At 40.7% G+C, this 23,689-nt stretch overlaps 1 protein-coding gene across 1 annotated transcript in view; it reads left to right on the top strand.

The window, feature by feature from the left end:
• Positions 1–23,689, top strand: part of BRMS1L (BRMS1 like transcriptional repressor) — a 41,766-nt gene that overhangs the window by 5,969 nt on the left and 12,108 nt on the right. The window contains exons 2-6 of the mRNA XM_065403640.1: positions 4,901–4,991; positions 6,584–6,711; positions 14,746–14,825; positions 19,295–19,391; positions 20,708–20,791. Coding sequence (XP_065259712.1) covers positions 4,901–4,991; positions 6,584–6,711; positions 14,746–14,825; positions 19,295–19,391; positions 20,708–20,791 — 480 coding nt within the window. The remainder of the gene's footprint in view (positions 1–4,900; positions 4,992–6,583; positions 6,712–14,745; positions 14,826–19,294; positions 19,392–20,707; positions 20,792–23,689) is intronic.

Below are 23,689 nucleotides of genomic sequence, written 5' to 3'. Positions count from 1 at the left end.
GGACACAGATTCCGCTGTATTGATGATGGGTTCGTGACCTCAAGGCTTGCTTATTGAAACTCATATGGAGGAGTCGTTGTGTAGCAGCTGGAGCTCTTTCAGGCAATGAAACAGCCACCCTGCTTAGCAACACAGTTTGATGAAGCTTTCTGGCACAAGATGGCTTTCCATTAGTCCCTATGTGAACAGGGCTCTTGATCAGTTCAAACTGAAGCTAAACTTTCAGATAGTTTCGTTCTTTGTTTTTTACTATGATGCCGAACTTCTTTATCATCTGTACAGTGATCAGGTGAATAAAATGTACCTGACTTTTCTATGTCCAAACCTGCAGGAAGCCTGGAGGATAAACCAAATGTTTCAGTTGGAAAGAACTAATGCAGGAAAGCTGCTGCAGGAATTGATGACATTCTACCAGAGCCTTGTGGTGAGGGTTGTGAAACAGTGTGTTTTTTGAGAACTGGACCGCTGTGTTAAACTAAGACCTCACCTTTGAGTCAAATTACTTACCATTTTGTGCAGTCTATTTTGGAGTAGCTTTTCAGCTGGAACTTTCAAAATACACACTAAGTGTTCCTGTTGTCAAAGACATCAAAAGTAGGTGTCGAGATTTCTTGTTGGAATTTGTGAAACAGAGATCACCATCAAACGTTCAGTGATTAAATCTCTTTCAGTACTAAGTCTTTGTATTGTGCTAAACCCTGCATGACCTAGATGAAATATCAACCATTGTTTTGTAGAGACCTTGAACAGTTGAAGCAGCAGTAAAGAGTTTTGCCTATGGTTCACTGGCATACTCAAGACAACTAAGTAGAGTAGATTTGGGTTGAAGTTCTCGAACACACTGCTGCTGGGGACAAAGACTTAGTGGACTTGGTTTATTTGCTCTTTTGTTGCTGTCGCTACCTTCTAGCAACACTGCAGTTGAAAGATTTTCTCAGATGAACTTGATAAAAACAAAACTGTGCAACAAGATGCAAGAGGAACTTTTAAAAAACATTCTTTGTGTTGGAGCATATATGCAGTGACACAAAATCTGTTGAGAACAGTTTGCACCAATGAAATGATTGCACTGTTCACTGGTGATATGTGTGACCACCAACAGAAGCATTCTACTTCTGACGAAGACTGCTATTTTTAATTCTGTCATTAGCCATATTTTGTTTGAAACATCTGCCAACCCTCTCTTGGGATACAGGTACCAGAATGGGGGTTTTGATTTTTGAATTTGATTGCCATCTCATAGCTTTGTTGCTAACGTGGATGAACTTCTGCTGGGGCATGTAGCTTTTTTTTTTTTTTTAATCAAATCTGTACTAGGTATCTAATTAAAGCTTTTGTTTGGTCTATACATCAAATAACAATGTATTTTATAAAAATCTTCACTTCAGTATACAGATTGGGCTATTTTTAAAGTGACTTTGGGTTATTAATGCAGTAGAAATCTGGTGATTCTTCACCCTTGTATATAGTTCATTGTATTAGTGTGGTTGTGACACATCAACCTCAATTTGCCTCAATTTTTGTAGGAAAATTCTATCTGCTGTAAACCTAACCTGTCAGTTTTCAGGCTGAGGTGACTAGATTGGTGAGCAAACTTAGGTTTATAAGGGAAACTGAGCTGCAATAACCACACAGTTACTTGTGTTGCTCGAGAATAAGGTATGCACATTGAGTTTAAACATTTTTAATCGCCAAATTTGCAGGGTCAGGAGCATCTTGCAAGGGAAAATGTATAATTCAAAGCAATTTTTCACCAGCTTTTGCAAGGTAGTCCATATTTTGCTGGATTTCTTTCAGTTTGAGAGGGTTTTTTGCACAAAGTTGTGGTAGTCACTGTTGTTTACTCAATACGGAGGTGTTGCCTCTTTAAATTAGTATACTATGTATATGCAGGTAACTTTTTTGCCTTAGAAAATCAGTTTAGAATTTATACCAGGGGTCGGCAACCTTTCAGAAGTGGGGTGCCAAGTCTTCATTTATTCACTCTAATTTAAGGTTTTGCGTGCCAGTAATACATTTAAACATTTTGAGAAGGTCCCTTTCTATGTCTATACTATAGAACTAAACTATTGTTGTATGTAAAGTAAATAAGGTTTTTAAAATGTTTTAAGAAGCTTCATTTAAAATTAAATTAAAATGCAGAGCCCCCCAGACCGGTGGCCAGGACCTAGGCAGTGTGAGTGCCACTGAAAATCAGCTCGCGTGCCGTCTTTGGCACACATGCCGCAAGTTGCCTACCCCTGGTTTATACAGCTACCTCAAGCAGGAAAGTAAGAAATTCAGTCTTGCATCTGGTTTGTCTTACTCCGCTAATCTGTATTTTGCTGTGTGCACAATACATTTAAAAAAAAAAAAAAAAAAAAAAAGCCATGCTGTGTAAAGTAATAAACTTTGAACACGCCTGACTTTTTCAGAGATGTCTAGCACCCACAACTTCCATTAACTTCAGCTGGACTTTTGGGTTCCCAGTACCTTTGAGAATCAAGACGTGTGTGTGATGCTGTGCTACATTTTATAACCCTGGCGGGACCAACTTTTTGCTAGGCACTGTATGAACGCACAGCATTATGGGATCCTGGTCCTTGACTGAGGCTCCTAGAGGCTGATGGAATGCAAATAATAAATTGTTCCTTTCCTCCCTTTCATCATGTCTCCAGGCACAAAGAAACTATCACCAAAGTTTGCCCCCCACCCCCAAAAGCTTAAACGCCACTCCCAATTACAGTGTAGTTGCAGAAGATTCCATCCAGCCGAGAAGCCTAGGAGTGGAAGAAACCAGCAAGCACTACATTTATCACCACATGACAACTGTTGATATGCAGGCATTGAAGCTCTGCCTTCCATGTCATCACCCATGTAGATTGCTATGTTTAACAAAAAATAAGGAGGCTGAAGACTTGAGTGGTACTTGTATAAATCAGTCTGATACAGACACTTTGTTAAAATTCCCCATGGCAAACTTATGCTGCAGTTAAGGAGGAGGCAAAAGGTCGTACCTAGCAGAGCTCCTTGGGACCGGAACTGGTGTTGTAATCCAGACTCTCTCCATCTGGATATCTGTGAGGAATTGTCACTGTACTTCACAGAGAGAGAACTCCTATCTGAAGTGGCCTCATGGGGACATCAAGAACAATGGGTCTAAGACAACCCTTCCTCTCAAACAATGCAGCCTGTCTGTCCAAGTAGTAGTCATGGAAATACTAACAGCAACTGGAACTGTCACATGTGTCTTTAACCCTTCCAAGCTAATAAAAGAGCTGAGAACACTTGGAACCATTCCTAAAAGATGGTAGCATGTCTCTCAAATAGGAAATTCTCCTTTCTAACCAAGAAATAGACAATAGCCTGACCAGTGCTAAAGATGCTGCTGCCACCACCACTACTACTAAATCCTAGTGACCTTGCCAGTTACCATCCGATACGCTTTTCTTCAGGAGGTTATATCTCTATCATGAACAGAAGTTGAACCAAAAAAAAAAAGGTGGTATTCTCAAACCCACCTTGTCTCTGTTTTCCAGGCAAGCTAGTCAAGAAGCTAGTCAAAAAAGCTCCTGAGTCAACAGTGCTTTGCTGGTATCCTGGTTATTTTGGAGTCTAGGTACAAGGTATTGTACAGAGACGGCACCAATTGCTCTAGGGGATGACCTGTCTGTGTACAAGAGAATTATGTCTGTCCTCATTAATAGATCTGTGACATTCAGTGCTAATGAAATTCTCTTGTCTCCATTCCATGATATTGTAGGGGTGAACAGAAATGTCCTTTAAATAACTTAGTGTCCGCACTTAAAATTTTGTTTTTGTTCATGCTTGCTGAACTCTGGTGCATCCAGCTAACTTTCTTCTGACTCCCCTGCCTTTGAGTGGTGAGAGCTCACAATACGCATTTTTTGAGACACTTTCCCTTCTCTTCTGCCAAGAAGTCCTCTGGGAAAGATTAGGTGAGAAACTCCTAAAAGAGGGTGTGTGTGTGTGGGGGAAACAAAGCAGAAACTCTTGTGGAAAAACACTTTTCAAGTTCTCTTGTACATTATAGAGAACAAAAAGGCAAATTCCACCCTGAAAAAAGATAAGATTTACATTCAATATTTTGGAGCACGTATCCAATACCATCGGGGATTCTCTCCATTTCTAGGACATTTAACATTTATCTGCATCTAAATTAAGAAAGCAACTAAGCCTCTGCATACCTCTATGGTAATAGGAGGTGTCAAGCAAAGTTTTTAGGGAAAGTCTGGCAGAAGAGCTTTGCCAAAATCCAACATTCCTTGCTTTTTAAAAAAATGGTACTTTGATCTCTAAATGCAAGTATATTTAAGGAAATATTCAGAAATGTCAATAAAATAACTCTGGCAATGGTGATGAATCTGTTTTTATTGCATTGCTTTAAAATATTTATTTAAATAGTCACTAAGATAAATGAGGGAGATTCCTATACATGAGCTCTTTTGGCTGCAAAACCAAGAAAGCAATTAATATAATGAAAATAGTCTTCAAAACTGAAGAACTATGACTTTCTTTTTTTAGTGGAGGTTAATCTATACAAAATATCAGTCTATGGATAACCAATATAACTCCATGGACTATGCACTCATTTTGTGTGGATTGCTATTGCTTCAACTAACTAAACTGATCTCCATTTCTTCTAATTCTAGAAGAAACCCAGTTAGGTTAATTTCTTTTATAATACCACAGCAAATGTAAGGTAGCTTTGAAATTTGGAATTGTCTTCAGCAGGGACTAATATCTCTTAAACTTTTAGCTTACAGAACATCAGTAGCTGGCTCAGTTTTTCATAAATTGTTTATTGTTAGCTTGGGTTTCAGTTGTATAAAACTGGTAACTTCATTTCCAATAAATTTATTCTGAGATATTCTCCCAAAAAAACCCTTTTAATTTTCAGAAATGGATGATGAGGACTGTGAAAGAAGAAGAATGGAATGCTTAGATGAAATGTCCAATCTTGAAAAACAATTTACAGACCTCAAAGATCAGTAAGTAGTCAAACATTTTTAAAAAGTCTCTTCCTTTGGGGGCTCATTCTTTCAGTAGTGCTATAAGTGACCACGAACAGTCAGTCTTTCTTTTCCTGTGTTGCAGGAATTACTCTTATCTGGAAGAGGATTCTACCATTCCAGCAGCTGTTGACTCTTTTTAAAGAGCATAGTGTTAAATTGGCATTCTGAGATGAAATAATTGTGCGGGTAGTCAAATTTCTACTTTATTCTCTCAGTAGAATTTTTAGGGGGAAGATAAATGTAGATTTAGAGTAAGAAAGGGGATCTCAAATGCAGTTGCTGGGTGGAGGTGCCAGCATGAGTCTCCTGTCCCAGAATGCTGAGGGGATATATGTAGACCTGCATTCTTGTGGGGGTGGCATCAGGACCCCTTTTGCTTCCCTATGTCATTGGTACCAGTATATATGCAACCAGAGGCATTCCCCCAGCATTAATTAAAAGCCTGTCTAAAATTAAGTTTTCAACATCAGTATAACAGACTGCAAAATTTGACTTCTCTCTCAGCTGATAGTCTCACCAATAAAGTGTGTTTTGAATTGTCATTTAGATTTTGTTTTCAGAAATAATTCTGTAAGGTCAAAAATTTGTGCTTTAGCAGCAATTGATACCTATTTAAGTTCTATCAGCCTACTTCTCTCCTTCACTGCTCTAGATAGGTTTATCTTTAATAGACATGAAGTGAGAACTAAAACAAGCAGGTGAGCTAGTATTGATGGTTGACCATTCAGCTTTCAACTTAACTGATCTGCAACACTTTTTAAAAGTTATCACTATTGAACCCAGAGGCTCCACTTGAGAATGGGGCTCTGTTGTCTTACGAACTGGAAAAACTGTTTGATAGATACATTGTGATCTTCAGACTTAACCTGTCTGTTCTGTAGGTAAAGGACTCTTCCCACATCGCTCTGCCAATTAATATCAGCTTGTTCAGAAGGGAACAATTTTAGAGGTTTTAAAATATCCGCTCACTTTCCATGCCAGTTGAGTATGCGATATCTTAGCTGAAGGTGCCAGTTAGTGTTATGGTGGGAATATTTTATGTGGTATGCAGAATCTGTCCACTGAGAACTGATATGAAGGCTCATCTTTCCATGTAGGTTGCTCATCTTTTTGCATGTAGTGTTATTTGATAAGTCAGTTGCTGCCAATCTGGGTAATCGTCGTAAAAGTTTCTGTATACCATCACCAGTTCCTAGTCACCAACACCAAGGGGAAAGTGTATTGTGGTTTTTTTTTTTTTTTTAGTGAAGCGATCATACTCTGCAATGCCATTAATATCTGTGATTCCACCTTCAGAAAGAAGGGATAGAAATGCTATGCTTGTACATCTTTCCTAGAAGGGTGAAGTATACAAAAAGAAAATAGTTTACTTGAAAAGTGACTTTTGTCTTGGAATTTAGAGTGGCAACAGATTTAGATTTCTAGGTTTTAGTATATCTGTCATGGGATTATTAAACTTTATGATTGTAGATATGGGATCATCTAAACAATTCTTGCATACGAAACTGTCATTTCTGCTATTCTGCTTATATTGGCTCTTAAGTAATGCACTACATTTTTATTTTAAGACTTTACAAAGAAAGATTAAGCCAAGTGGATGCAAAACTACAGGAGGTCATAGCTGGAAAGGCACAAGAATACTTGGAACCATTGGCAGCTTTACAAGAAAACATGCAAATCCGAACAAAGGTGGCAGGTAGGAATGTGACATGATTGTTGCTGTTTAACAGTGTAGATCTACTATGCAACTTTAAAGTCAGGTGACTCATTCTAGAACATGTGACTATTATAAATTTGTAATACCTCAGAAGAGAAATCTAATGGACCCTTTTTTTAGCAGAAGCCAACATTGTAATAGATTGTCTGTCTGTCTCCTCAAGGTACCGGCTGATTAAACTCTAGGTAGTGTGATGTTAACTTGTGCCGCATCTGTTCTCTGTCTCTGTAGCATTGTACAAAATGATTACACTTCTGCATTAATAAGGGCTGCTATTTCTATTAGTGTCGGAGGATTTCAAAAATAAAGGATATGAAAATGTGAAGGAGACTTTTGCCCTTAGATTAATCTCAAATTGATAAAATTTTTGAGTACTTTTTTATGGCTTTAAAAATCTTGTTTTGAGTTGTGATGTGAGTTGTCTTTTACAAACTTTAAAACTGCTACTGTATTTTATTAGAACTTGTTAGATCCCTTAACGTACAGTGCTAGAAGACAATATGACACACAAGCACACTTAAGCGTGTAATTTTTAACATCTAACACACTGAATATATTCTAACACTGTCTAAAATAGTTTCTGGTTATAGTTTTGTATAACCAGTTCAGCTGCCTTGTAATCCATGTCTCCAGACCTTACTGTGCAGAGGATATAGGGCATGTAAATTCCTTAACAATGGGTCTACAGCAGGTGTGCAATTCTGACCCCAAAAAAGAAAAAACAAATAATTCCAGGAATTTTAAACTCCAAGCGTTTAGCTAAATTGGATCTTAACATCTGGATACAGTTTTAATAAGAACTCTTGTCAACTCCGTTTTGTCTGCTGAGGTAGAGTATTAGCCATGCCTCATGGCAGTTACATGGTACGCTGACATGACAAAGAAATTGAAGAGGAAAACAAAGATCTGCTCCTCTTGTTCTACCCCATTACGAAGTTTTTGGATGGTGACCTCTTCAACCAGATTAATCCACAGATGGTCAACCTGTCTGTGGTAGGAGAGAGGTGTCCCCTAGCACAGGTTAGAAAAGAGCCACGAGGAACCATGCCTACCTCCTCTGAAGGGAGAACCAGCAGAAATGAAATACAGCTAAACAATCTGAAAAAGTGCAAAACTGCCTTGGCTTGCATCATTAGTGCTGGTGATCACAAGCACTGCCAAAATCTTTTTCCTCATCACTCAACTCCAGGCCACGAAGCAAAAGCAGGTCAGGCCCAGAGGATCAAGAGGGATCTTCTCTTTATTCTGTGGGTTCCTCTCAATGGGGTTTTCCCTACTGCTCCCTCATATAAGGACAAGGATAACTTAGGATTTCGGGGGCTAGTCATTCTTTCCCCCAGAAAGATCACCTAACCCTTCTTCAATCCTAGATATCCTCTTCAGAATTGGTCTTTCCCCTGGGATTGACATATGTTGTTGTAATGTGCCCTGTTATCCTAACCTAGGTCTTGGATCCCCTGGCTCAAACCTCAGACCTGTACTGCAAGCAGTGGTGTAGCCAGGTGTAGCAAACGGGGGAGTGATCACCAAAAAAGGCGCCACCCGCTGCAGCGGTTTTACTCACCCAGCGGCACGTTTACTGACGGGGCGGCGCGCTGGGTCTTCGGCGGCAGTTCGGCGGCGGGTCCTTCACTCGCTCCGTGGGTCTTCAGCGGCATTTCGGCGGCGGCATTTGGTGCCGCTGAACACACCTGGAGTAAGTGAAGGACCCGCCGCCGAAGACCCGGCGCGCCACCCCGTCAGTAAAAGCGCCGCTGGGTGAGTAAAAATTAAAAAGGCACCAAGAAATTGAAAAGGCGCCGCTTGTGCTCAGCAGGAGAGCGGCCGCTTCCCTGCTCCCCCCTAGCTACGCTACTGACTGCAAGTACTGAGTCTGGAGTCACAATGGTATGGAGAGGCAATATATTGAGATTCCCTGACCCATTCACATCTTCAGTGCAGTTGGGGAGCCCATTACCCTGTCTCCTTCAGAATCTGAGAGTAACCCTAAAAGGCAGAGAGAGAGAGAGAAAAGTAAGCAGGCCTTACCCAGTCGGAGCTACTGTATCACGAATACATTTCAAGTTGAAGAAGAAATTCATGGTCTTCCCCACTCAGACTAGTCATCTCTCTGAATCAGATTCAGAGGAGTTGGTTCTAGAGAACTCCAAAAGCCTGGGTTAGTTGTGGAAGCAATCATAATCACTAGACTCAAAAATGGCTTTTCTCAAATCTTGAGAAAACAGTAAGGAAAAAGAAAGCTATGAAATCTAAACAGATGGATTACTGCTGGAATTAAGGGTCAGCTATCAGAAGCTGAGCAGGAAGCTTAGGAGAATGAAGTTTGTCTTGTACTATTTGTCCCAGAATAGTACGAGACCCACACAGGGTAGTAGCAAGACTAGAGCTTGCTGGATAATTCTTCCTGGTCTCCCCCCTGGTCTCCCCCTTGCCCTTAAAAGAGAGAGGGCAGGAGGATGAGACTGTCTGTCAGGGACCAAACTAGAACTATACATTCCCTTACCTGCTGCCTTGGAGGACATCATTAGAATCTGCAAAGACCAAAAGGCTGGAAAGAAAGGTAAACTTTTTTGCAGTGTCGGTAGGGATAGGATTTACCTAATGAGTAGGGCCCTACCAAATTCATGGTCCATTTTGGTTAATTTCATGGTAATAAGATTTTTAGAAAATCATAAATTTCATGATTTCTGAAATTTCAGTGCTGTAATTGTAGGGGTCCTGACCCAAAAGGAACTTGGGTGGAGAAACAAAGTTATTGTAGGAGGGGTCACAGTATTGCCACCCTTACTTCTGCAATGCTGCTTCAGAGCTGGGTGGCTGGAGAGCAGTGGCTGCTGGCCGGGAGCCCAGCTCTGAAGGCAGCGCCATCGCCAGCAACGGCGCAGAAGTAAGGATGGCATGGTATGGTATTGTTACCCTTACTTCTGCACTGCTGCTGGTGGGGCGCTGCCTTCAGAGCTGGGCACCTGGCCAGAAGCTGCTGCTCTCTGGCTGCCCAGCTCTGAAGGTAGCACAGAAGTAAGGGTGGCAATACCGCGACCCCACCCCCAATATAACCTTTCAACTCCCCTCTCCCCCATGGCCTCCTTTTGGGTCGGGATTCCCAGTTTGAAAAACACTGGTGAAATCTGTATAGTATAGGGTAAAAGTACACAAAAGACCAGATTTCACAGTCCATGACGCATTTTTCACAGCTGTGAATTTGGTAGGGCCCTACTAATGAGCCTGCTCAAATTAAACACAGCTTTTATCTGGAGAAGGACACAGCATTTCCTATGAGGAGACTTCCTATCAAAGAACTTGATGTACATGATGGTAAACTCCTCCCCGAGGGGAAATAATGAAGTAAGCTTCAGCAGCTTCCATTTGCTTCACTTGGACCATGCTAGTGTGGACAGACTCCTTGTTCACTTTTTGGGTTTCTTATTGTCACTCAGGAAACCCTGGCCTCTAGAACAGTGGTTCTGAATCTTTCCAGACTACTGTACCCCTTTCAGGAGTCTGATTAGTCTAGTGTACCCCCAAGTTTCACCTCGCTTAAACTACTTGCTTACAAAATCAGACATAAAAATACAAAAGTATCATAGCACACAATTACTGAAAATTTGCTTACTTTCTCATTTTTACCATGTGATTATAAAATCAATTGGAATATAAATATTGGACTTGCATTACAGTGTATAGCATATATAGAGCAGTATAAAGAAGTCGTGTGAAATTTTAGTTTGTACTGGTTTTGGTAGTGATTTTTATGTAGCCTGTTGTAAAACTAGGCCACTATCTAGATGAGTTGATGTACCCCCTGGAAGACCTCAGAGTACTCCAAGTGGTATGTGTACCCCTGGTTGAGAACCACTGCTCTAGAAGAAACTCTTGCAACCTACTTTTCCTGCATTCCCTGCACAAGTTATGTTGTCAGGCCATGTCTACACTACTAAATTATGTTGACCTAACTTACGTCAGAATACAGTCACTGCAGTTATCAAATCACTTGTGTGTGTGTGTATGCACGCTTGGCTACTTATGTTGGCAGTGCGCACCCTTACTAGGAGTTCTTGTACCAATTGTATTGTCAGTGTGAGGCATTGTGGGATGGTTCCTGAAAGCCACTAACAGTTGATGTAAGCAACACAGTATCCACACTGACACTACATCAATGGTGACTTTCTGGGATGGGGTAGGAGGTTGGGGTGCAGCAGGGGGTCGGTGGTTACCTGGGGCGGTGCCAGCTCCCGAAAGCGGCCTGCACACCCCTCTGGCAGTGGCTCCGCGGTTGGGGCAGGGGCAGTGTGTGGACACACACACCACACACACACACACACCCCGGGGCTGCAGGGATGTGCTGGCCACTTGCCAAAGCGGAGCGGGCAGGAAGCCGCCTTAGGCTGTGTCTACACTTCCACTTTCAGCGCTAAAAATTTAGTCGTTCAGGGGTGTGAGAAAACACACCCCTGAACGACAAAAGTTTTAGCGTTGAAAAGCGTCAGTATAGACCGTGCTTGCCCCTCGTTCGGGATGGTTATTTTTTTATTGCCGGGAGAGCTCTCCCATGGCTATAAAGGGTGACTACACTGCCCATGTCACAGTGTAGCCAGTCCTGCTGCGCTGCCGGTGGTGGCAGTAGCTGGGGACCCCTGGGCCCTTTTAAATCGCCCGGAGGCAGCAGGGAGGGCCGAGAGGCACGTGGGAGCAGCAGGCGGGGCCGGGGGAGAGATCCGGCCCCGAACATTGGTGGACCTGGACCCCCAGGCCCTGAATATTCATGGAGCCCGGGCACCACAGGCCCATACAACTCGCCGCCCCGGCTGGGATCATAGAAAACTGACATAGCAACTCAAATACTATGAAAGGTGCTGACATAAAGCAATATTAGACCTCATTCTTGAACAAATTATTTGAAGAGGAAAGCTACTCAGTTCATTTGCATTATAATACTGTGATTTGTCCTCTGAAAAGTGCAAGATCTTCCATACACGCACATACCAATGTTATCCACGGTTGGGATATTTAACATAGTCAGTAGTCTTGTTCTCAGTGTTAAGGAACACCACCCTTACCATGAATCATCCAAATACAGATACACATAGTCCTACTTCTTGGAGAGGAAAACTCAGATAATTTTGAGAAGCTTTTCATGTTTAATACATTAAACAGGTTGTTACATTCTTTGCTACAGAAGTTTTCTAAATTGTCATGGTATTTGACATACAGCTCAACAGTTTTTTGGTTGTTCCATCTGTAATCCCCCTACTGTTCACCATCCCAGTTTGAGATTGTACAAGAATCGGGTATGTCTGCCTTGTAGCTTTTTACAAAACTTTGGGGAACTGGGCTTGAGATTCCTCAGTGTGCTTGGCATTGTGTGCCAGCATGTGGTCACCTCAGTAAAGACCCGCTGAGACAAACGACCAGAAACAAAGCTTCATTTTGTAAGGAAACATCAGGATTGCAGTCCAGCAGCCTCTTCTCTGCTTGCTTCAGGATCCCTGCTTCAATGCTAAAACTTCCTGCTGGGAAGGCAGAGGGTACTTCTGGCAGGACCCAGGAAGTTTTCCCAACATGCAGCAGTTTGTAGTCCACTTATAGTTCTTACTGCTGCTGCTGAAACACACTGGACCTTGGGCTACACAGCCATCAGTCAGTTAGCAACCAGGGAGGTTATAAACAAATGATAAAAGATTTAAAACAAATAGTCCAAATTTTTTCTCAGCACACTTTATCAGCCTCTTCACTTCTTTAGCCAACTTGCTTAGATGCTGTTTCACACCGATATGCAAGTGCACTCCACTAACTTGGAGTTTTAATTCTAGCCTGAATCCGAAGTGCTATATTATCATGTCCCATTAATCAGTAATAGCATTCATTTCAGTTTTATTTTATAGTAATTCTATTTCTTAAACTCTAAAAATATCTAAAACTGTTACCCATACTATATTCTCATTACCCAAAAGTGAGTTGAAAAGATGTTTTGTTGGTAAGCAGTTCACTGAGTATGAGAAGAACATTTAAGAAACGTGATGATTTGTCTTCTAACATCTTAACTCTTCACAGTGTTAGATGGGGGATATAAATGAGTAAAACTTCAGTGATAGAAATTGTTCATTCTAGGTCTCTTATTGCTAGATTAAGATGTTAATCTGACATCTGTTGTGTAGGGAGGGTTGGAGAAGCAGGCTGAAAGTTTTTAAAAGCGAATATTTGCTGACACAATTTTTTAATAAAAGTGGTTATTCAAATCGGTGTGTAAAATGCCCTTTTAATTTTTAAAAGACTTTTTTTTTCTTGGGAGTAGAGAAATTGCTAATTTGTACTCATTTATTGGGGAAATGCTTTGTGAAAGACCAACTGAATTTGCAAACAAATGTACTGGCATAAGACAGTTTTTAATTCTGTTTTAACTATTGAGAGCCCTTAATTGAAAACTTATATGAGCAGAAATGGATGCAAATAGAATTTGAGGTTACAGAGAATTCAGTGATTTTTGAAAACTGCAAGAGACTGTCCAGGAGATTCAAGTTCTCCAGTTAGAGAAGAGAAACATGGACCACTAATAAGAATGGAAGAGTGTGGGGATGTAAATTTCCATGAGAGGGTAAGGGTCACGATGGGACACTTGCCTGGCAATAAATCATGGCCTTATGTAAGGCCCCCTGGTGGTTACATAAGATGAGGCCTTATGTAAGGCCCCCTGGTGGTTATATAAGATGAGGCCTTATGTAAGGAACAATTGAACCAATCGGTGTGGGGCTATACATGTGATAAACACATGATTCTCCTTCTCGTCCAATCAGTAGATGTGTAATTATAGCCTAATTGTGTTATGTAATGTTAAGAGACTATAAAAGAAAGCTTGTAATAAACAGAGTTTGAGTCAGCTTGCAACCACATTGGTCGTGTGCTTTATCCGTTCCCCACAGATGAGCACTTCAGTTCCCATGTTTTCCAAGCAAGAAGCTTGTCCTCCTAGGTCACACAGGTGAACACAAGAATAGCCATACTGGGTTGGACCATTGGTCCATCTAGCCCAGTAACCTGTCTTCCGATAGTGGCTGCTGCCAGATGCTTCAGAGGGAATGAACAAAACAGGGCAATTTCTTAGGTGATCCATCTTCTGTCGTCCAGTTCCATTTCTGGCGGTCAGCGGTTTAGGGACACCCAGAGCATGGTGTTTGTCCCTGACTATTTTGGCTAATAGCCATTGATGGAGCTATCCACCATGAACTTACCTAATTATTTTTTTGGACCCAGTTATACTTTAAGCATGGGATGTTGTGAAGGCCAATTCAATCTTTGGCCTATCTCATAAGTTTGCCCACAAGATCAATGGTTGTGGAAGCTTGTGATGTGGGCCCGTCACTTGAGAACAGCTTAGAGACCACCAAACAGTTAGTAATACCCAAGAACTACTAACTTTGGCTGTATACATTTTGCCCTCTTCTCTTGCCTTATTAATTACTGTATTATTGTTAGCCTCCCATTCATTACTATTAAACACAGTACTGCGGTAGCACCTAGAGACCTCAGCCAGGTTGTGGCCCCATTATCTTAGTGCACTGTATGCACATACATGTACCTTTTTAAAAAATATTGCGCTCTCTGCTTGAAACAGTCTTCCTCCAATGCACCAAGTTATCTCAGCCAGAAGTGGCAAAGCTGTAACATAGTAAGTCTATCTTGTGTTGCATTGACAGAATTTTGTGGGATAAATTAGTTTCTTTTCTACCTATATTGCCAGCAAGATAAACTTGTAGTCTGCATAAATACAGAAGTGAACAAAATTGAGGGCACTTTTCTCTGCAGCCTCTTGAGTTCAGTCAGTTATTTTTCCATACAAGTTTTATACTCTGTGTACTGTCTGAACACTGTCAATATGTAAAATAGTTTTTTTTTGTTTTTTTTTGCATATGTGCATTACTCTAGGACTAGCAATAGCAATCTTGACAGATAATTCTGAAATCAGTTACTCTTATCTTTTTTTAAAAAGTAATAATGCTGTAATTTGTCTGGTTGCAGGTATCTATAGAGAGCTCTGTTTAGAGTCTGTAAAGAACAAATATGAATGTGAAATTCAAGCTTCTCGCCAGCACTGTGAGGTATTGTCAACTTGTTTAAACTGGTGGCTAATCAAGTCTGCCCTTAATGGATGTGCAACAGTTTCCAAGATCGGTCCATTTTAAGTTTGTATTATTGCTGTAACTTCAATATTTTGATGTAACTTTCTTTATCATTTCAAAAGAAATACATCCTTAACAACTTAAAGAAATGAGACCTCAGCTAGGTGTCAGTTTGGTTTACATAAACAAGATTAATACTACTTTCATTAACAGGGCCCGTCTAAGATTGAAAAGACCTCCGATCATTTTTGGAATCTCTTTTATATAATAGGCATCTGAGAAAATAGTTAGTGGTATTCTACCATAAATACAGCAGTCACATTTTGCAATAATTCTATTTTTAAAAGCAGCTTATGGGCAGAAAATAATGTTGTCACTATTCAAAAACGGGTATGAGAGAATTAGACATGTTTCTATTTCAGTAGAATCTCTGATAATTTCAGCAATAGATAGAAAAGTATTTGCATAGACAGAGTTGTAGAACAATTACTGTATATATTCATTCATAAGCCGAATATTTTTGGTAAAAAAGTGACGCATCAAAGAGCAGGGGTCAGCTTATAAACGGGTCTACACCAAAATGTGATGGATTTTAATCATTAAATTGAATATCTAATACATTGTCGTTTTGTTTACCTGGAGCATTTGCAGGCATAGAGCCCCTCAGCTCCCTGTGGCCGTGGTTCACCATTCCCAGCCAGTGGGAGCTGCGGGAAGTGGCTTACCCTGACAGGCCGGGAGCCAAAGTTTTCCAAACCCTGAAATATGGGGTCAGCTTATGAAAGGGTCATACAGTTTTTGCTATTTTTACCTATCCATTTTGGGGGGGTTGTCTTATAAACGAACGGGCTAATGAATGAGTATATACGGTAATTCTGTTGATCCTTGTTCAGGTGGAAAAAAGTATCAAAACCTTTAAACCCAGAGATAGAAGCTTTTGTTTTTACAAGCAGAATTTCTTTCTGTGAGTGCATATAATACTTGAAATGTCTGGACTAATATGGATCTTCATATTTTGATACTATTACCTGTTTACCTGGATGTAAATTGTCACAACCTGATCTAGTCCATTTCTGAATAGACATCAGTCTACTGAGATTGAATTCCATGTGCTTCTAAGCCTCCTGGGTCTGGATAGTGATTGATCATGTTCCGAGCTCTGTATCTCTGAAGCATACTCCCTCATGTCTGACACCATTCTTGGGCAGTGGGACCCTGCAATCTGGCTTCCAACGCTCCAGACCCAGTGCCTTAGCCCTCCTGACCCTCCAGTTGTTAGACAAGCCTTTGTTTCCTCCCCCCACACCAAGCTGTAGGAGCTCCAATTTTCTTGTTATACCCTTCAGGGATAACATGGCAGTAAAGCATAGGCTTAGCAAAGAAATCTGACACTCTCTTGACATAAATCACAAGAGTTACAGACCCATTGAAAACAAATTCCTAAATACAATCCCCTTCAGTGAGAGCCCTGCCTTTGGTTAATCCAGGCCTGTCCTAAAGCACTCCGTGTGCTTGCACAGGGCCCCCATCTCAGTCGGGGCCCCAGTCACTGGATGCGTAGTGTTATGATGTGGTGCACAGGGTCGCAAAGCCACTCATCACTCAAATTTGGCCTGCTTCATGGAGTGCAGGGTGGGTGATGATAGTGACAGAGCTGCTGGGATTGGGCAGAGCCTCTCTAGCTCAGGATGGGAGCGGAGTGCTGCGCTGGGAGGACACCGGTGAGTGGCTGGGGAGGAGTTGGGGGTGAGTTGGTGACAGGTTATGAGATGAGTGGGAGTGTGTGTTTGTGGGGGGGGGGGGGCTGCAGGGTGAATGGTGATGAGTGGCAGATGTTGGGGGCTGTGGCAGGAATCGAGGATGTTGGGGGATGGGGAACTAGCTGGTGGAGCTGCAACAAGCAAGAAGTATGTCAGGGATGCTGGGATGTGTGTGGGGGCTCTCAGGATAAGTGGGGGCTGGTGGAGGGTTCTAGGGGGATGGCTACTTATGCATTCCCAGATTATCAGAGTTTTCAGTACTTCCCAGAATGATGTGGGTCTGTCCCAGCTGGCATGACCACATGCTGCACAAGGGGAAGGGGACATTTCTAAGAGCGTGCTGCCCCTCCCCCACTGGCAGGAGCTCAAATGCGCTGTAGGTTATTAACATTAACGGACATAAGTCCTTAACCTCTTTCATTCACTGATGTGGAAGTTACAATAGAAAGTTGTGAAACAGACTTATAATTCTAAATGGGGGTTAAATGTGTATGAACATAAGTATTTTGTATATTTAAAAGTGAGGTAAATATAACTTTTCTCTTATCTACATCTTGGCAATTTATCCTTAATAAGGACTTGAGGAAGCGTCTTGGTGCTTTCTTCTTGAATTTCCAAAGCCTCCATCTTTTCTTGTATTTCCTTCATGTGGTTTTTTCTTTTCTTTTTTTTTTTCTTTACATTTCGGATATCTTTGACAACAGGGAATCTGATATGTTCGCATGAATCAAGTCAGGCATCCAAGCCTTTATATTACAGAAGAGATGAATTCCAGTGCAATTTTAGGTGCAGCTGTAGAAACTGTTTTTTTGGTACCAGATCATTTCTCAGCCAACTGAACTGCCTCAGGTGCTATTGTAGATAAAAGAGAATATGACTAGTGAGTGTTTCCTCTTCATTTTCTCTCAGTCCTTCTAGGAGTCATTATCTGTTGCAATTCAAATAAAAACAAAAAAACCCAAACCCTCCAAAGATGCATGTATATTTGTCATCCTTTAGGAGACATAGAATCATAGAATATCAAGGTTGGAAGGGACCTCAGGAGGTCATCTAGTCCAACCCCCTGCTCAAAGCAGGACCAATCCCCAGACAGATTTTTGCCCCAGATCCCTAACCCCAGAACCCTCAAAGATTGAACTCGTAACCCTGGGTTTAAGCAGGCCAATGCTCAAACCACTGAGCTATCCCCCCCAGCAAATGAAAGGAGCAATAAAGGTACTTCCCCAAAGCCCAAAACTCATATAATGCAAAATGACTTGCACAGTTCTGGGATTTCAGATACTGTTTTAAATTTCTTTAAAAGTCTAATTGCCATATCTAAGCAGTTTATAATTATTGTGTCAAATATGTACTATTGTGTAAATAAAATCCATGGTATGACCATTCTTAACTTTAAAGCCAGCAACCTTGAGGGATGGGAAAGCAGCTGAAGTATTTGTTGGATTATATAGAGAATCCAGGCTTGCGTATGCATCTGCTTCTGTTTGTCAATGAAGGAAGGGGCTAGTACAATACCTATAATTAAAGATAAGCCATTAATGTATTTGGAACCGAATGGTGGTAGAGTTTATATATCCCCTTTGAAAAGTGCTAATTAAATTACAATGTTTTAAACTATTGTATGGTTGTCACTGCTGATTTAGGAGTGTTTCAGTTCAACACTCTAGGTTGCATTATTCTGGACATACTATTTCTATTGGAGCAGTCACTTCTTCATTTGTTCAAAAAGTTCAAAGGACAATTGTTAATACAATTCTATAAGAGAATCTAACTTCTACTAGTACTATAGTTAACAAAGATTAGATCTGGCTAAAATATGGGGAAGTTTTAATAAAACATAATTATTTTTTTCCTAAATTTTTAAAAACTTACGAATTTGGAAAACTTGACCAGGTGTAAATAGACAATTTAATCTGCACACCACTAATCTGTACCACTACAGTACATTCTGAATATGAAGTCCATAGTGAATTTGGTTGGAGATAGGATACCGGACTATATTGATCATGTATTTGATCCAGTCTGGTATTTCCTGTGTTCCTGGGAGTGACTTTATAGGACTGAAGGAGTGGGCAAGTCTTGATCAATGCACACAATCCACGTCCTTGACCCACACCCAAAGCCCCTCCAATTTGGTAAGAACTGCCATTCATTCAGGTTTATTCTTCATTATCCTGACCTAATCAATAGACTGTTTCCAGTGCTCTTTGTGTTCCATTTTTGCTTTAGATCTACTTCATATCTTGAGAAGAGCATGAGTGATGGGTCGACCATCTTCTCTATTCTTCATTGTGAGTCTTTCGTCAGACAGTCATGATGGGAGATAATGTCCAACTAGAGAACATTCTGGTGGAGATCTAGCTGCTTGCTTTACATCTCCTTCCTATCATGGTCCCACTCAAATCCTCAGCACATGCACCCTTCTTTGATATCTGTATATCTTGCATCCACATGAAATATCTGGAATAAGTGTAAGCTTTAAGGGGCTGGGACATCACACTGAAAAAGCAGGTGGATGAGGGACTCAAAATCAGGTGCAAAATGTGGCTTATGCTTCATGGCTGTATCTAAATGCATAAGCGACTCTTATCATGTTGCACCTGAACTTCTAAATCAGTTGATGTCAAGTGCATTTAGTTGATAAACATGCATGAATGCATAAGTTATAATTTCTTGCTTTTGTTTCAGAGTGAGAAGCTCTTGTTGTATGATACTGTACAAAGTGAACTAGAAGAGAAGATCAGAAGATTAGAAGAAGACAGGCATAGCATTGACATTACCTCAGGTAAATAGGATTTGAAAGATTTTTAATGACTTGGTGTCATAGTTTAGGGCAACTGCACCTGTATTGTCCCTCCATGGGCCATTAAGAGCACCCACTCTAGGCTCCTCGGCCATCACCTCTCCTGGGCAGAGACCCACATCTCTCTCCCTCCTGACTGGGTTTTTTCCCTGCTGCAGCGTTCCCTGTCTACACTATGATTTCCCCATCAAACCAGACTACCTAAGCAGGTCTATTTCTCTGCTTTGCTTTCTCTACAAAGAATATGAGCAGCTGTAATTGCCAGTAGTCACAATTTACCACACAGTCCTTTATAAGCAATCACATTTATTCTTAAGGTGAAGGCATTACAGAGAAAACATTACAGAAAAGAAAAGAACTTGCACGTATGCCAATAAGCTTACCAGAGAACTCCCCCATCTCCAACCAGGGCTATGGTAGGAGTCAATCCTTCATACCTCACAAAGGCATTTTTTCTGTGGTTACAAGTTCATAGCAGCCTTAGCTTAGAACTAGCACTCCCATGAATAGGTTAGTCTTTTCTTTTATATAGATTGGGCCTTTGATCTTCGGGTTCTGGGAACAGGTAATCAGTAGACAATGGTTCCCTCTTCAGGCTGTAATTTCAACAGGCTGGATTTTTGCATAACTGCAGGTGGGAAATTCTATTAATCTATAGAGATTCACCAGGCAAACACTTGATACTGTGTCCCAAAAGTCCATTCTTGACTGGTACATTGCTCAACGTAGTCCTTTGAAGTTCATAATGTGCCTGGGTTCATATCCCATCTCACTCCCCTTCCCCCCCAGCGAAAAGTTACATGCAATCCTGGCCTGTAATAATACTTAACCTTTTCATTTAATACAATGGACTCCAAAGATAGTTAAACTTGATTCAATAAGGCTGTTCAAGGATATTGCAGAAAATTGTCATATCTGTCATCTGGTAGCTAACTGCTGGGTCAATTATATGCAAGTACTGCATCTATAGAGCCTTTCATCACATTGTGGAATGCTGTTAATTATATTTTAGACTTTATTCTAAGCCTCAATGAACTTAAAGTAGATACAATCTGCTGTTAGAGCAGATGTTACTATGCCTTGTCTGCTATGGTGAGAATCTGTTAATTTTATCTGTCTGCCAAAATTAAGGCCTACAAAATATAGTACATTAAAATGTGAAAATTGCCATTCTTCTCACAAAGAGCATGTACCAGAAAATCTGATTTATATCCTTGTCAGACAATTTTTTTACTGTAAAAGAGTTAAACATCAAATTCATTAATGTAATTGTAGCATTCTTATTATGCTTTTTTCAGAATTATGGAATGATGAACTACAGTCCAGGAAAAAAAGGAAGGATCCATTTAGTCCAGATAAAAAGAAACCAGTTGTCATATCAGATATCCTTTTTCTATCGTTCTTGTCTGTGCAGCATTTTGTGTTTTATAGCCTTCTTACCACTTGTTCTCCTGTTATATTGTCTGCTTAAGCAATAATATATTTTTTTTACTATATTTAGGAAGTCTTAACAGGCTTGCAAATCCTTGCCATGTAAATATCCGTAACAAAAATCATTTACAACAGTGAATTTTTGTTTAGAGGGACATTATCCAGTGTTTTTTTTTTTTTTTTTTTAATATGGAGATATACCTATCTCATAGAGCTGGAAGGACCTTGAAAGATCAAGGAGTCCAGTCCACTGCCTTCACAGCAGGACCAAGTACCATCCCTGACAGATTTTTTGCCCCAGATCCCTAAATGGCCCCCTCAAGGATTGAACTCACAACGCTGAGTTTAGCAGGCCAATGCTCAAACCACTGAGCTATCCCTGTGTCATATCTCTGTATTTAACAAGTTCCTACCATATCAGAGTGAGCATGATTACAAAGTCCATGACACGTCACTTCCAGTGATTTTTATTAAATAAAGTGAAATCTCTGAATACACATCTAACAGACCAAGCATGTATATCAAATGTTAATATTTCAAAAGGATTGGACAGGTGTGGTGGTTTTTTTGCAGGTGACTGTATCTTGTCTGAGTATTGAATAAATGGCAATCAAATATGCAAGTATTTTGTCCTTTGTCTATTTTTTGGGTACATAATTGGCAGGGCCGTCTCCAGGCACCAGCTTAACAAGCAGGTGCTTGGGGCGGCCAACGGAGAGGGGCGGCACCTGCAGCAATTCGGGGGTGGCAGGTCCCTCACTCCCTCTAGGAGCGAAAGACCTGCCGCTGAACTGCCGCCACCGATCGCGGCTTTCTTTTTTTTCTGGGGGCGGCAGAAATGCTGGAGCCGGCCCTGATAATTGGTGTATTCGTTTTCCCATAACAATCTCTTATCTCCTAGTACACCTCTACCCCGATATAACACGACCTGATATAACACGAATTCGGATGTAACGCGGTAAAGCAGTGCTCCGGGGGGGGGGAGGGCTGCGCACTCCAGTGGATCAAAGCAAGTTCAATATAACGCGGTTTCACCTATAACGCGGTAAGATTTTTTTGGCTCCCAAAGACAGCGTTCTATCGCGGTAGAGGTGTAGCTGCTAGGCTGCTGATAGCCTCTCATTGAAAAAGATGCTCAACTCTAGAGGAATGCTTAATAAATACTTTCTTACTGCTGTTCTTGGCAGACAGATTTTGTTCTAATTGTGGTGGAAATCTAGTTGAAAGGTCACCTTTTGTGACCTTGAAAATCCAGATTAAGATCACTGTTTTCAAAATACTAGTTTCACTGTTGAGTAATTGCAAAAGTGACTGTTTTTAATTCCATCTAATTTTCCACTTCCAAAAATAGAAGCAATTGAATTCTTGAACATGTCAGCCAGATTTCTGCTTTGACTTTGTTTCAATACACTGATCCATGGCATCAGCTCCAGGCAGCAAAAACAGAGGAAGGAAGTTGTTACATAGTAGCAATCATAACAGTGAGAGTAACATAGGCCAAAAAGAGAGGAAAAGCATATTCTAAACATGCTTACAGAACAATTTAGGAGTGAAGGGAGAGGATTCAAAGGAAGTTTAGGGGAAAGTAAGCGAGAAGGCACAGAGAATACTCTAAATTAGATAAAATTTGGAAACTAATTCTACTGGCCATTGACAGTGATCTTTTAAAATACGAGGGATTTAATCCCAAATTCTAGTCTTTTAAAAAACTCACCATAAACTTTTTCTGGTAAGACAGCAAAGCATTTTTTGATATGTCTAGTAAGTAGTGTCATTATGCTTGGTGCATGGAGAAACACATGATTCTCACTCCAAGGAGTTGGCAATCTTTAATTTAAAAAAACATACAGTTCCTTGCACATGCTACGCAAGATGATGGGACAATGGATACATAATCTCCAAGAAATGTAGAACCATTTTTCTGATAATGTTAAGCCACTAAAGTCCAATATTGATATGCTTTCAGAAGTTTAAGAAATTGATAAATTTGAATAAAAATGATAGCTTCCCAGAACGCAAGGATAAATAAGGAGTTAACAGCATAAGGATGGCATGATATGAGGATCAGGAGACGGAGGATGAAATGAATGATTCTGGAGGATGGCTTTGGAGATCTAGGTAAAAGGAAGATGAAATGAATGTAGGTGGAGTTGTAGTTGGTGTTTTGAAGGTGAAAATTAGAAACTTGAATTTGTGAATAGTAGAGAAGCAATTTGAAGACTGACATGATCAATAGCAGTATTTTTGAGGGGTTGAAAAGTAGTCCTGTCAGAAGCAGGAAAACTAGAGAAAGAGGTTGCAGTAACTGAGGTAAAATGACCAACATCTGGACTTCGCTTTAGAGGTAGAAGGTTGGGTTTTTTGTGGAGATGTCAGAGGTGGAAACTTCAGAGGCAAAGATTTGTATTTGTTTTGTACAGTGCCAAACACACTTCTAGTACCAGTGACAGAATTTGGCAGTAGGGGGAGAGAGGAGGCTTAATATGACATTGTGGTTGAGATTAGATGACGATGGAATGTTCAACTGTGGAGTAAAAACAGGGTAAAACTTGGACAAAAGATGCCCCTCTCCAGGTAACTTTTTGAAAGGGAGTTACACTATGCAGAAAGTAACTTACTTGTTGACCTTTTCTTGTACTATGTTCTGTAGCTTGTGCAATTGAACTCCATATCTTGAGTATCCTTTACCTTGTTTACTGACTGCGGTCTAATTGTTAAGGCTTAAGAGCTCTATGTTTATCACTTTTTGATTGCATATTTTAAATTCCGGAGGTCAGGGTTGCTAATGTTTGCAGGTTTAGGTTAATAGGGAGAAAGGACAAGATTCAAAAGCTGTGAATTCATAATTT

This window comes from Emys orbicularis, chromosome 4 (genome assembly GCF_028017835.1).
Source record: "Emys orbicularis isolate rEmyOrb1 chromosome 4, rEmyOrb1.hap1, whole genome shotgun sequence".
Lineage (NCBI taxonomy): Eukaryota > Metazoa > Chordata > Testudines > Emydidae > Emys > Emys orbicularis.
This window is presented reverse-complemented; position numbering and strand designations above follow the sequence as displayed.